The sequence below is a fragment of the Enhydra lutris genome, unplaced genomic scaffold, assembly GCF_002288905.1.
Source record: "Enhydra lutris kenyoni isolate GAN:26980312 unplaced genomic scaffold, ASM228890v2 scaffoldscaffold27, whole genome shotgun sequence".
In the NCBI taxonomy this organism is placed as follows: Eukaryota; Metazoa; Chordata; class Mammalia; order Carnivora; family Mustelidae; genus Enhydra; species Enhydra lutris.
Genome location: NW_019154111.1, coordinates 23,448,387 through 23,463,718, shown reverse-complemented (window position 1 = coordinate 23,463,718; position 15,332 = coordinate 23,448,387). Strand labels below are relative to the sequence as shown.

The following is a 15,332-nucleotide window of genomic DNA, read 5'->3' as shown; positions in this document are numbered from 1 at the left end:
AAAAATGAATATCCAGCGTCCATCCCCCATACTCTCATATTGTAGCATCATTAAATTTAAATCTGGAACTTAAAATTTATTCAAATTATTTTCCTTACCTTATTTACAGCTGCTGTTTTTATTTTTAAGGAATGGTCGTTGGAGGTCAGAGTGGAAGTTTACAATCACCCCTTCAACCACTCAGGTGGTTGGCATCTTGAAAATTCAGGTATGAAATAAAAAGAATTTGTTTACCGCTCTCTAGATGATTCTGAACAGAGAAACAACTAATTCATAAATTTACTTTTTCTCAATACACAATAAAAATTTCTTTTCTAGATCTTTGTTTTAGGTATTGGGGAAAACAAGTAGTGTTGATTTCATCTTTTAAATAACCTTGCAGTTCATTCCCTAGTCATCAAAAATATGCAAGGATAGCTTACAGATTCTAAAAACACAGCTAAAATTAGATGCTGCCATTTGGTCTGCTCTTCAGACAGTTTGTTCCTCCAAGCAGCCTCTGAATTTGAGTTGTGCTCTTCTGTCTCCTGAATTGGGTGGAATTGGGTGAGGTATAATATTAATGTATGTATGTGCATATAGATATATAAGTATATATTTATTGTGTGTATATATTAAAAATGTAGATATGACATTTATCCTTTAAGTATCTTCTGTACTCATATTTGATTTCTTATAAGAAACCCACCATAATTTAATTCTTTGACTCATTTAATATAAACTCAAATGTTTATATAGAAGAACATTTGATAAATAAGAGGAAGTATTTGAATATAAATATTACTAAACAGGTTAAAGGCTGACTGGTCTTTTTCTATACTGGTTCACTTATTTATTCAGTATATTTCATTAACTATCATGAAAGGTATTGTGCTAAAAGCCATAAAGGAATAAAGATGGATCAGATACAGCTGCTTTGTCATTTGACTCCACTATACATTTCTAGTCTTTATCCTGTTGTTTTTATGTCTTGTTATGACTGTCCATTAGGGGATAGAGAATAGAGGCTAAGAGTGTGGGTTTTGAAAGCAGGCTGCTTGAGTTTGAATCCCAGATCTGTCTGTTATTATTTGTATGACCACAGGACATCATTGAATATTAGCTGTTTTTGCTTGTTCCTCATGAATCTAAAAAAGAAAACAGTAGTAGAAAGCTTATATGGTGGTTTGAAGATTGGTTGATATGGGCAGAATGGTTGGAACAGAGTCAGACATGAAGTGCTTGATGAATGATGACCATTACTGTTGAATTATTCTTTCCTTCAGTTGGGTCTCAATAGCTTTCACCTGGATAATTTCTAAAATTGTGCTTCTGTTGAGCCAAAGCTTATTGAGAGCTGGGATTGTCTGATTCACAGCTCTGTCTTCATCACTTAGCGTGATGCCTAGCATATAATTGTTATTTTATTGAATATCTGGACCCTTTGCCATCCCCCAATCTATTTTTCACATTGCCATCGTCACAAAGATGATTTCTAAAAATTTAAATCTGGATATATTATTTCGTAAGACCACTCTCACTTACTAGATAGGCCAGACGTGTTTGCATGGCACACAAGGCCCAAATTGATTTGTCTTTACCTATTTCTCCAGTCACTCTTCTCGCTCCCCAGTCTCTTACACATTCCTACCATAAGGACCTCCAAGCCTTTCTATAGTATGCTGTTCTCTTAGCTCAGTTGCATTATCTTCCCTGGTTTAATTGTTGTCATACTTATATTGCTGAACCCAAGTCTTGTTACCTCTTTTCTGAAATCCTTTCTTAAATCTCAGAGAGTCTCAAGACTCTCAGTGTCCCAAGACTCTCTATGTACTTTGTACATATCTCTTATTGTGTTGTATTGAAAAGTAAGGCCAAGGACTCTTTTTTAAAAGCTGTGCATCCCTAGAACCTTCTGTAGTAGCAGGCGTGTAATCATTCAGCTAATGCTTATTGAATAAACTCATGTATGAATTTTGAGGAATTAAATGGTTGGTGGAAATGCACAAAAGAGGAATAATATTTGGGAGGGAATATGGTGTGCTCAGTTTTGGAAATCTTGAGTTTAGTTATCAGTAGAATATCTATTAGGTAGAAATGTCCAGAGTCAGGTCAGTGGAGGGCTTGCCTCAGTCATTACAGGAACTGTAAATTAATCTCCTCACTAGACTGAGGACAGAAAGAGTTATCCTGGAGTTTGAAAGGTCAGGAGCTCAGCAGAGAAGTCTAGGTTTAGAGCTGAAATTGGTAGTCATTTGCACTGATGTGTTGTTGAAGCCGTGAAGATCTATCTTGATGATTCCTATAATGTGTGGTTTCTGTAATTTCTTTTTCTAATAGGTTCATTATTATGAAGATGGTAATGTTCAGTTAGTGAGTCATAAAGATATACAAGATTCCCTAACAGTGTCTGTAAGTAATTTCAAAATAAAATTTCAACAACTGATAACTTCTATAAAACCAGAACAGTTTTGAAATTAACATTTTAAGTAATATTTCTGCTTTAAAGTGTTCTCAAATAGATTAAAGATGGTAAGTTAACTGGAAGTCTGTATATAACTTTTTTTAGCAGCTTTATTGGTATAATTCACATACCATTCAATTCCCCCATTTAAAGTATAAAATTCTGTCCGTGCTTTTTAGAATATTCACAAGACTGTATAATCACCACAATCTAATTTCGAATGTTTTTGTCTTCCAGAAACCCTGTACCCATTAGCAGTCACTCCCCATCTGTCTCCCTCATCAGCTTTTCCCCAAAACCCTCCTCAGCCCTAGGCAATTGTGAATTTACCTTTTAACTCTATGGATTTGTTTATTCTGGACATTTCATATAAATGGAATCCTATAATATGTGGTCTTTTGAGACTTTTTTGCACGTAGCATGATGTTTTTAATGTTTATCAGTGTTGGAGGATATATCAGTACTTCATTCCTTTTTATTCCAAAATAATATTCCATATACCATATTGCATTTATCCATTTATCAGTTGGATTGACATTCGTGTTGTTTTTTACTTTTTGCTGCTTTGAACTCTTGTGTACTATTTTTTGTGGAGACGTTTGTTTTCATTTTTCTGTTTTAATTTTTCTTTGGTGGCGGTGGAATTGCTGGGTTATATGTAGTTCTGTGTTCAACCTTTTGAAGAACTTTTGCCAGACTATTCCAGAGTGGCTGCACCATTTTACATTTCCATCACTTGTCTACGAGGCCTCCACTTTTTCCATGATAGCCATCCTGCTTGGTATAAAGAGGTATCTTATTGTGGTTTTTATTTACATTTTCCTGATGGATAATGATGTTGAGCATCTTTTCACGTATTACTGGTTATTTGTATATCTTCCTCAGGAAAATGTCTATTCAGATCCTTCGTCTATTTCTTAATTGGTTATTTGTGTTTTTATTGTTGAGTTGTAATTGTTACTTGTATGTTTCGAATACAAGTCCTGTATCAGATACAGGATTTGCAAATATTTTCTCCCATTCTTTGTGTTGTTTTACTTTCTTGATTGTTATCATTTGAAGAACAAGAGATTTTACTTTGGATGTAGTCCCAATTTATTTTTTTTTTATTGTTGTTGTTACTTGTGCTTTTGGTGTATTAATAGAAACCATTGCTTAACCCAAGGTCATGAAGATTTACTCCAGGGTTTTTTTAATAAGAACTTTATAGTTTTAGCTCTTAAATTTAGGCCTTCGATTCTGTTACTCAACTTTTAAACTCTATTGTGTTTTTCCCCTCCATCTGGATTATGATTTGAATGAAGTTTTTCTGAAGTTCAACTTTCAAATTCATGAAATTTGAACTTGATTTTATTTCCCCACGTAGTTCTCTCACACATTCTTTCCATTACACATGCAGCTCTTTCTTTGTGGGATTTTTTTTGCCCCAGTGATATTAATAATATAACATTAATAGTCAATTTTATATTTTCCTATAAACTTTTGTGTCGCAGACCTAAAAATGCCAATATATTATAAACATCAACTACTAATATACAAAATTAGCTAACCTACAGATACAAAGAAGAGTTAATTTTTAATTTAAGAAAGCATTTGATTTAACATTAAGAAACATGTGTGAATGTGTAAGGCCAGTTGCTACCTGGGAAGAGAGGAGAGCTGGTATTTAAGAAAATGTTTCACTAGCATTTAAGTGACTTCTGCATTTATGCTAAATGGTACTCTACTTGCAAAATTTGCCAGTAAAAGAAACTAAGGTCTGGTTTTCCATGAGATACTGTGTTTGGTATTGTTCTTTATCATGTCCATACATGTAACTTTTGCATAACAGAGTACTTGGTACTATATTCTTTAGTTTGACACTCAGCAAAGATTCTTCCTAAAAGACAGTTGTCCTCAAAGTTACAGACTGTGAAGTTGTTGCGAGGTGGTCATAGTAATTAAACTTGACCAATACACCTTTTATGCTGCTTTTTAGAAATGAATGTTTTAGTTTATTTTGCAAGATTTTCTTTTCTTTCTTTTTCTTTAACTGTTTTTGGACAGAAAAAAATGCACATATAATAGAAATATAAATACTTATGTGTAAATATATAAGACATAAAGTAAGATATTAGATAATTTTTTATTAACACTGTTAACTTTTTTGCTGTTAGGAAAAAAGCAAAGAAACTCATATATTGGAATGTTAAAAATTTTCCAGAAAATATTTAAATACTACAGTAAATTCACCTTAAACTTTAAGCTTTTCCTGGAGTGCCTGGGTGGCTCAGTGGGTTAAGCCTCTGCCTTTGGCTTGGGTCATGATCTCAGGGTCCTGGGATCGAGCCCTTCATGAGGCTCTCTCCTCAGCGGGGATCCTGCTTCCCCCTCTCTCTTCCTGCCTCTCTGCCTGCTTGGAATCTCTCTCTCTGTCAAATAAATAAATAAAATCTTAAAAAAATAAATAAATAAAATAAGCTTTTCCTAATGTTTTAAAATTGTATTATTATGGTGGTAAATACTGTTGAGTACATATTTAATATTTAGATACAGTCATTAATTAGAAATTTATGACTAACTTCTTACCTGTAAAGATTGTCAAATTCATGTTAAGTGTTATAATTGAGTTTCTCATCAATATGTATTATTAATACTTTGCTTTCCTTAAACAGTGAAACCAGGCTCATTCTGCAGACTTTCAAAATACTTCTGCCTAGTTTCCCTTGGACTTAGAATAACTGATCCTACAATATTTTCACTTTGTTATAATTTCTGTGTTACTTATTAAGCTATAGTAAAGCAGTAACTATACATATATTGACATACCTATTTAAAAATAATAATGGTGTACACAAAAGTAAACTCAAAATGGATTAAAGACCTAAATATGAAGCCTAAAACCATCAAAATCCTAGAAGAGAAGAGAACACAGTAATTTTTTTGACCTTGGCATTAGGAACATTTTTCAAAGTATGTCTCTCCTAAGGCAAGGGAAACAAAAGCAAAAATAAACTGTTGGGACTACATCTGATAAAAAGCTTTTGTACAGTGAAGGAAACCATCAACAAAACAAAAAGGCAACTTCTTAAGTGGCAGAAGATATTTGCAAATGATGTATTTGATTAGGGGTTAATATCCAAAATATATAAAGAACTTAGGTGCACCTGGGTGGTTCAGTAGGTTAAGCATCTGCCTTCAGCTCAGGTCATGATCCTGGGAGCCCCATGCTGGGCTTTCCTCCTCAGCGAGGAGCCTGCTTCTCCCTCTCCCTTGGCCTGCTGCTCCCCCTGCTAGTGTTCTCTCTGTCAATAAATAAGTAAAATCTTAAAAAAAAAAAAAAAAAAAACTTAGACTACTCAACACCCAAAAAATAAACAGTCCAATTAAAAAATCGGCAGAGGACCTGAATAGACATCCTTTTTGAAGAAGACATACAGATAGCCAACAGACATGAAGAGGTGCTCAACATCACTAATCATCAGGGAAGTGCAAACCAGTATCACAATGATACATCATCACCTTTGACCTGTCAGGATGGCTAAAATCAAAAAGACAAATAGTGTTGGCAAGGATGTGAAGGAAAAGGAAACTTCATGCAATGTTGGTAGGAATGCAAACTACTCTAGCCACTGTGGAAAATGGCATGGCAGTTCCTCAAAAAATTAAAAATAGAAATACCATATGATTCAATAATTCCACTTCTGGATATTTACCCAAAGAGAATGAAACACTAATTGGAAAAGATATAGGAATGTTTATTGCAACATTGTTTACAGTAGACAAAATATGGAAGCAACTTAAGTATCCCCCAATAGACGAATGGATAAGGAAGGTCAGGGGACTCTACGTACAATGGAATATTATACAGCCATAGAAAAGGACGAGATTGTGTTATGTATGACAATATGGTTGGACCTAGAGGATATTATATTTAGTGAAATAAGACAGACGAGAAAGTGAGTTACCATATGATTTCACTCATTTGTGGAATTAAGAAACAAATGAATAAACAAAAAGATACTAATATAGAGAACAAACTAATGGTTGCCAGAGAGAGTGGAGGTGGGGGAAGGGCAAAATGGTGAAGGTGTGTGGAAACTAGTCTTCTAGTTACGGAATGACTAAGTCATGGAATAAAAGGCATTGAATGAGAAATATAATCAATGATTCTGTATTAGCACTGTATGGTGACAGATGGTAGTTACTTGTGAGCATAACATAATGTCTAAACTTGTTGAATCACGATGTTGTACAGCAGAAACTACTGCAACTTTGTGTGTCAATTATACTAAAAAAAATGGAAAACTTAAATAGTGGTATAATTTTAAATTACCACTTACGTTTGGTTTTGTTTTTTATTCAGAATGAGGTGCAAACAGCAAAAGAATTTATAAAGATTGTAGAAGCTGCAGAAAATGAATACCAGGTATGTTTTTCAAAAACACTACATAATTTATATTTGCTTTAACCAGTGGCACTGAAATTTTAATTTCATTTATGAGCCTAAATTTTTTTCATTTGTTTCACTATAATAAAACATAGTCTTATATTTTTTAATTTGCTTGTTTTTAATTCAGTGACAGACTTATGAAAATGGCCAAAACTCTGTTTTAGCCAACTGTAATTTTTGAGTGTTAGTCATAATATGCAAGATTTTAAATGGTTATTTTGTTCTTGATTGGAAATTTTAATTTATGAAGTAATTCCCAAAGTATTATTTAGATTATGTGCAATCTGTTTAGATCTTACTTCACTTTATATTCTTATTTTTATCAGCTTCTAAACCATACTCTTGAACTTACATATTTAATTTGTGGATTAGCCATATTTCTGCTCCTTGCAAACAATAATATATAAAATTATTCTAAGTGAAATAGTAAAATTGATCCAAAATGAGAATATACAAATATTAAATCTAATTTGCAGTTTCATTTCATTAAATTTAATTATTCAAAATGATTATAGGCTTTTTCTTTTAGGGGCACCTGGCTGGCTAAGTCAGTAAAGCATGTGACTCTTGAACTCACAACTGTGAAATCCAGACCTGAGCCAATATCAAGAGTCCGACACTTAACTGACTGAGTCACCCAGGTGGTTTAAAACCACATTGGGGTTTTATTTGACTTTTTTTTTTTTTTTTACTATTTAAAAACTGAAATAGGCTGCTTAAATAAAGGTTTTTCTAAAACATCTGTGTGCTTTATAAATTTTTCTGTCTCTTTTATTTCTTTAAACTTTTAACTACTGTTTTTCATAGACCGCCATCAGTGAGAATTACCAGACAATGTCGGACACTACTTTCAAAGCCTTACGTCGACAGTTGCCAGTTACACGCACTAAGATTGATTGGAACAAGATCCTTAGCTACAAGATTGGCAAAGAGATGCAGAATGCATAAGATGAACATTGCATGACCGGATCATTTTAATGTCTTTGCGTTTTAAAAAAAAATCATTGCAAAAGTATTCAGAACTGTCAAGCTACCCAGTCAGATGGGCTGTTGCCATTTAAAATCACTGTAATTAATTAGTTTGGTTAGAGCACAAAGCTTAGCTAATCAACCATTATTTTTCATTTCTTTTCTTCAAAGAGGATTGAAAATCAGTTTAGTTTAAATGTCTTTTACTTTCTGTTATACTTTTCTTTCTTACAATTAAGAGATGATTCCTCTAGGTTAATGTTAAAAGTTTTTGAAGTGTTTCAAAAATATTTTACTTATCATAACCCTAAAATTGTTGTCTTTTGGTTTATGAAGTGGGTAACTTTTGGTATTTGCCCAGTTCTTTTTAATGGCATCAATAATGGACATTCTAGTTTAAGGTGGTTGATGGATTTAGCCATATATGCTGCTAAAGAAATTGTCTACCTTTTTCCCCCTCACCTCTACCATTTTATGTAAGATCAAGATTAGAGGGAAAGCATTTTCTATATCAATTGTGTTTTGAACCTTTCAAGAAGGTTATTTAGCTAGCTTAGTGTTTAACTAAACTTTTTTAAAACAAGGCCAAGGTCTAATGCTGTTTTGAGATTCTGAAATTAAATGAAAATACTTATTTCAGAAATGCATTTAATGCTTTTTTCTTGTGACAGTTACGCAAATTAGCTTGAACTCCATATGTCCCTGAGTTATTTTTATCATAAAGCCACAAATGTATTATAACAAGGCAAATTGTAATATATATAATCCTGAACTCATGACCATGTCTCAGTTTATTTCTTTTCTTGGATTGAAAAGTACTGAAATTCAATGTGACATTAAAATGAAAATTTTCCTATTTATCTGAGTAGATATCACTTATCAATGAGTCATACTATTCTAAAATACTTTCTTTGGATATTGTGATTCTTAACTGGTTGTAAATTAGAAAAGCTGGGAGTACATATGGTGTGCATTACAGTCTAAATTTTTCCATCTTCCTGTGCATCATAAGCATGTTTGTAATATTTTAAAATTTAGATTTACTGATGCTACAGGAATTTTAAACCTGTGGTGAATGTTAATATTTACTGTAGAGAGTGGGGTAGATTTATGGTTTCATTCAGTCGAGTATGGTTATTATACTCCAGTGGAATCCCTTCCTCACGTACTCTTGAAGATGTCTGGGCCTGGAAGTGTTTTTTTTAAAAACACCACTTTCATTATGTACAATAAAATATTTCATTAGCTTGAGTTGTATAGAATTTAAAAATTTTCCCAGTGAAAGCATGTTACTTAACTTCTTTTTAAAAGTCAGAGTTGGGCTTTGAAAACACTGAGAGTTTAATATGAAATTTGACGGCTTGATTTAAGTCATTTTCTCTAATTTCGTTAAATTGTTTTCTCTAGTTTTGCCATATTGGGTTTTCTGAAGAAAATGAATTAGCAATGTTAATTGTCTCTTCCCTTCTTTAAAAGACATTTTCAAAAGTCTTATGATGATTCTGAACTATATACTAGGTGAATCTTTAATTGCCTAGCTCAGTCATATCAGTTGGACTGTCATGGATTTTTATCCCCTAAAGGTCAGCTACTTTGGCTGTTTAACAGCCTAGAGTGTGATCTTGAAAATACCTGCATTTGTCTTTAAGGTAATGACTTAAGGGTGAAGTATGGAGGCAAGGGTAAAATTAGGGGAACAGGCTAGTGCAGTGACCTCGTTGAGAGCAAACAGTGGCTTGGTCTGAGGTGGTAGCTATACAGGTACTGATTTCTGGGTATGTGTTAAAGGTAAAATCAAAAAGATTTGCCAAAATTTCATTGCTGAATATGAGATAAAGAGAAATGTCAGAGACATTTGGGGGGTTGAGAAATTGGGGGTAGGGCTGATCAGGAGCTCAGTGTTTTTTCAAGGGGAAATAACATGTAGCAGTTAGATACTGGAGACAGGAGGTAGAGAGGTCCTCTGGGCTGGAAGAACAAGAAAGTGAATGGACCTGGGTGACAGGGTTTGGTAGTTAGACAAAATGAAGGCTAACTCAAGGTTAGTGAGGATTTTTTTTTTTTTTTTTTTTTTTTGGACAGAGAGATCACAAGTAGGCAGAGAGGCAGGCAGAGAGAGAGAGAGAGAGAGGAGGAAGCAGGCTCCCCGAGGAGGAGAGAGCCCGATGCGGGGCTCAATCCCAGGACACTGGGATCATGAACTGAGCCGAAGGCAGAGAGGCCTTAACCCACTGAGCCACCCAGGTGCCCCAAGGTTAGTGAGGATTTAAAGCGAGACCAGCGAGTATGGCTCTTAGGCATGTAGAGCTGCATGGGTGCAGGCATAGAGTAGATTAATTAAATTTAACCAAAGCTGTGGTTTTGCCAAGAGAGGTTGACTGACCATGGGGTGAGGGGATAAACTTGTAATGGTAGCCTATGGAACTTAAGCTAGATAAGGAGGGGGAAATGAAGCCAGGAGGAGAGCAGAGTAGTGAAAATGTGGCACAATCAGTGGATTATAGGTACAGTTAGAGTTGGGTTACTAGAAGGGAATGATTGGCAGTGTAGGAAATGGTGATTAGGGTGATGTGTTATTTAAAACTGAGATTTTTGAGGAGTTAAATTTATTTGTAATGATACTAGGATTAAGGAAGTGACTGGTTGAGGTAGGAGGGGAGAAGAGTTCAAGCAGCTGTGAAGCCTGGGGTTGCTGTGGGGTATTGAAATTACAAATTACAGTGGAAGTAAGTATTCTGACATGAGTGCTGTTTTTTGAGATGACACCTAGATATACATTTATAATACATTTGTATGAGTTAAGCAAATAATACGGTACAGATATTCATGAGGCATGTTTTCATTTGGGATTTTAGAAATTAAAAAGGGAACAGGAGCACTCAAAAAGTATTCTGGAAGTTCTGGTTCATTAAAAATGTTCTTTAAAAGTGAAATTCTGGGGGCGCCTGGGTGGCTCAGTGGGTTAAAAGTGAAATTCTTAGGAAAGTAATTACAGACAACTATAGGTAATTCCATAGCATTTGGGTGGCCCTTTCTGTGGTTAAAATCATTTTTTACTTAATCACACCAAAAGCTTTGGAGTGATGCAAGATCCATTGAAAAGATCTTCCATGCTGATAATCATTTGTGCCTTTGCCAACTAGTGGGTTTAAAATATAAAGGCATATTTTGCCAGCAGTTAACACGGGTGTTTTGTAATGCATGTGTATTGTGAAACATCCTGAGAAGAAGTACATTTCTTTTCACTTCTTTAGGATAGATTATTTAAAAGCAGCATCACAGTGTACTTGGTATTCCTCAGTTGTAGTATTTTTGTCCTTGAAACTAAAAGTTTTTTAAAGGCATGACTTTATATAGGCATCTTCACATTTGATATTCTGAGTATTATGCAATAGCTTTATTGTAGAATTGACCAGTGGTGTCAGCTATTAGAGGATATTCAAAATACTCAATTAAAATTAAAATAACCAGTGAAACTTTTAAGGTCTAATTGGTATTAGAAATTAATGTCTGATCATTTAAGATGAATCACACTGTGTTCAGAGAACTATTCTAGTCATTATAGAGTCAGGAAAATACAAAATTATTTCTTGAAGGAGTCTATGAAGTAGTCGTGTGGGTCTACAGCAGTGTTCTTGGAACTTTTTTACATCATAAACTATATAGAAAGTGATGATATTTGTAAGGCGTTCTGGGAGAATGGATTAGGCTGCTTGCCAGTGGCCTTAGGGCTTGAGGGGACCCTAGTCTCGGTACACCTTGAGCCCATTTAGGGAGATGTGCTGTGGGTAATACAAATAAGAGTACTTACAAGATGAACTTCAATCCTGACTTACCTAAGGTAGCTTTTAAAGAAGTGGCCAGCTAAGGAAGTTTTTCTTGGGAAGGATGAGTGCAAACTCTACTTTAGCACACTAATATTTTTTTGTAAGTATATATGTAACCGATGGGCAGGAAATCCTCTTGTATCTTAATGAAACATCAAAATACAGCTAATAGGTTTTTTTGTATAGTTCCCTGTTATGTTGTGGGTCAGATAGCATTATCCAGTTGAAAACTAAATGACATTGTTTTGTTTTTACATATATCACAGTATAAAATGAAGTCAACAGAAAGGGTAAATTTAAAAATCAGTGTTCTTATAAAACTAGAGTATGGCTAATAAGATACTAGAATATTTTGTCCCTAGTTCTGGTATAATCTAAGAAAATTGTAGTTTAATGTCAGTTTTAACATAGTGTTAAGGAACTATCTGTTTCTTATTCTTCTGTAGTATGACTGTAATGGAGAACAAAGATTTTTTTCATGCAAACCACATGTGATAGGTTTAGGGAATACACATATCACAGATGTTAAATCAGCCACTCATTCTCATAACAGATCTTCACTACATGAAGTTAAAGCTCTGATTAATAGAAGACAGTTATGGAAACAAAGGTGGTTGGTATGTTTTAGGAGGCGATTTCTTGGGGAAATTTGTGAAATGCGCAGTTCTTAAACCAAGTAAATGTTGAAGGAGTAAAAGGATACCCCCAGAAATCATGACTAAACAGTAAAAATCACTGTCTTTCTCTTTGGCTTCAAGTTTTATGCTGCTAGCTTGCTAACTTAGCAGAACCTGAATGAACACTGATGCAGGTCTCTTCCAGATTTCTACTTGAAAATGAGGACTTGCCTCTTGTTTTCCAAAGGAATGCAAAAGAGAAATACGAAGGAGCCACAGATGGCTTAGGTATAAGTTAGACACTCAGGAGGAGAGGCTTTACTTCTTCAGAATGCCCAGGAAAATACAGGAGATGCAGTGTTCCAGGGTGCTGGAAGTATCTCAAATGTAGAAAAAGCTAAATTTAATTTAAAAAAAATTTTTTTTGAAAAGGAAAATTCTCATATGCACTTATTTTCCCCTTATTTTAGGGCTTCACAAAGGAGAAAGAAAAAGGAAATGGCAGAGGCTTATATTGGGAAAACCTTAAGTCAGTCTAAATAAGCAACAGAGATTAGTACAGATAACTGATCTGTTGACATTAGGTTAGCCTACAGCTTTTAAAAACTCAAGAGCTGGAGTTTCATATAGCAACATAGTTTAAATGTTGAGAGAAAAGAGCAAGTTGCAGAAAGGTAAGTAGTTTTGAGTGTAAGTTTAAAAACAAACTATTTTATATACAGTGTATGTATAAAACAGAATGGAGTACAAAAATCAGATTGGGGGAAGACGGGAGTGGGAATGGGGGAACAGTACATAGGGACTCAACTGTAACTAAGAATCTGTTTTGTAAACTAGGTATGGGTACGCAGGTATGTCTGATATTTCGTAACTTAATTATATACAACTTAGGCCAATATGGAACTCTATATGAGAGGAAGTATTGTACAAAATTGACTCAGGTGAAAGTAGTAAAAATGGCAAAGTTCCTAACTACAGAATAAATTGAGTAGGAAGTTTACTCCTACCTCTTTAAAAAATCATTAGACCCCAATTTTTATAGTAAATTTGGCTCTCCATATTCAGAATATTTCTGTTATTACAGACATCATTCTGTATATCAGAGAGAGATGGAAATACATTTCATGAGCCTGGCATATGTAACCTTAAATAAGAAAAGCACACACACACACACAAATTACTGATGAAACCTCTCTATAAAGTTAAAGAAACTACAGTTATAACCAAAGTATATTACATTATGACCAAATAGGATTTATAACTGGAGTACAATGATTATTTCTTGTTAACAAATCTAGTAATGTAATTCATTACATTAGCATATTAAAGGAAAGAAACACAGTTCTCTCAGTAAAATATTTCATAAGATGTTATACTCACTGCTTATTTTAGAGACATCATCTCAAACCAGTGGGGTAAAGATGAATTATTCTGTAAGTGGTGTTGGGACAAGAAGGTAGCCAGCTGGAAAAAATAAATTCAGATCTATACCTCATACCAAGTTAAAATTGGATCAAAGATTTAATGGTATAAGTTATAGAAGTTCTTGAAGAAATCATGTTAACAACTTTTAAGTAATTTCCAAATAATAAGAGTATTAGAAATTTCTAAGACAAATCCCACAATCCATACAATGAAAATTAGTATATTTGGCTTCATAAAAATCAGGATTTTCTGTATGGCCTAAAACACTGTAAGCAAAGTTGAGAGACAAACCACCCATATGAGAAAACATAATTTGCCACTTAGTTGGCAAATGGTTAATTTTCCTAATGTCTAGTAAGTACCCACATTATGATAATTTAATCCAATAGAAGTTGAAAAGCAGATCCTATGAAGCTGGAGTTCCATGACGTAGTCTTACTGCGTAGTTGGACTTTGAGAAGTAAATAAATTTGTACCTTACTTAAGCCGCTGCTGTTTTGGGGTGCTTTTTAAAATTACTTCTGCTTCTCGTTTTACACACAATTTGGTACCAGAAGTGGGGTCCTACAAGTCACAAAACCTAAAAGGTGGCATTGACTAAAGGCAACATATATAGGCAACATATATCACCCGGTTCTACTGACATTTGAATACAGTGCAATGCACAAACTCTGCACGCTGATGCATTTATCACCTCTGCCCAAGAGGCCAGTGACATCTAATCCTTGTGACAATCAAGGATTAACCCCCTGGAGGAAAGGAATATTGCTCCACTGACTAGGATTCAGTAGGGCACAAATATTGCAAGCTAGAAAACTAGTGACCTTGTTAGGCCACTACAAAACAAATTCTTGCCTAAAATACCTTGGAAAGTAGAATGACAGGGCTTTATTATTTTTTTATTTATTGGAGTGGGGAGGGGCAGAAGGAGAGAGAAATTTAAGCAGGCTCCATGCTCAGCACAGAGCCTAACGCAGTGCTCAATCTCCCAACCCTGAGATCATGATCTGAGCAGAAATCAAAAGAGTTGGACTCAACCAACTGAGCTACCTGGGCACCCCAACATAACTTTAATAATAAGAAAGGTGACGGAGGAGATTCAGAACGGTGACCTGTGCCCTCAGGCTAAAGATAATCTCCAAACTGAGATGGAAGGAAAGGGTTAACAGCTGAATTTAATTCCTCTTCCTGTGTCTGAGATGTTTGAGGAGGGGAACCCACTTGAGTTCTTGCAACATCAGATCTTGCAAGGATTGTCATGTACTAAATATTGATCCAGAAGTGTTCCCAAGCCCACTGTAACTGCAGGATCGTTCATTCTCTCACTTGTGATGTTTGGACTGCAGGTCCAGAGTGATACCATCAGCAGAGATGAAAATAAGGGTATTGCCTTTCCCCCCAAGCCCATTGTTTGAGAAGGTGTATTAGTTTTTTATTTCTGTGTACAGGATTGTAACAAAGGTAATCTCTAAAAACAACGCAAGTTCATTATCTCAGTTTCCATGGCTCAGGTGTTAGCTGGGTCCTCTGTTCAGTGTCTCCCCTAGCTGAAATCAAAGTGATGTCTTGAGCTGCAGTCTCACCTGAGACTTGGGCTTTTCTTCCATAATCATATGGTT

General features: G+C 34.7%; 1 protein-coding gene across 1 annotated transcript in view; it reads left to right on the top strand.

Moving 5' to 3' along the window:
* LOC111151999 (capping actin protein of muscle Z-line alpha subunit 2) overlaps nt 1-8,702 on the top strand; it is a 60,767-nt gene extending 52,065 nt beyond the window's left edge. Inside the window, exons 7-10 of the mRNA XM_022510255.1 lie at nt 130-208; nt 2,320-2,391; nt 6,789-6,851; nt 7,683-8,702. Coding sequence (XP_022365963.1) covers nt 130-208; nt 2,320-2,391; nt 6,789-6,851; nt 7,683-7,823 — 355 coding nt within the window. The 3' untranslated portion in view covers nt 7,824-8,702. The remainder of the gene's footprint in view (nt 1-129; nt 209-2,319; nt 2,392-6,788; nt 6,852-7,682) is intronic.
* The last annotated feature ends 6,630 nt before the right edge of the window (nt 8,703-15,332 follow it).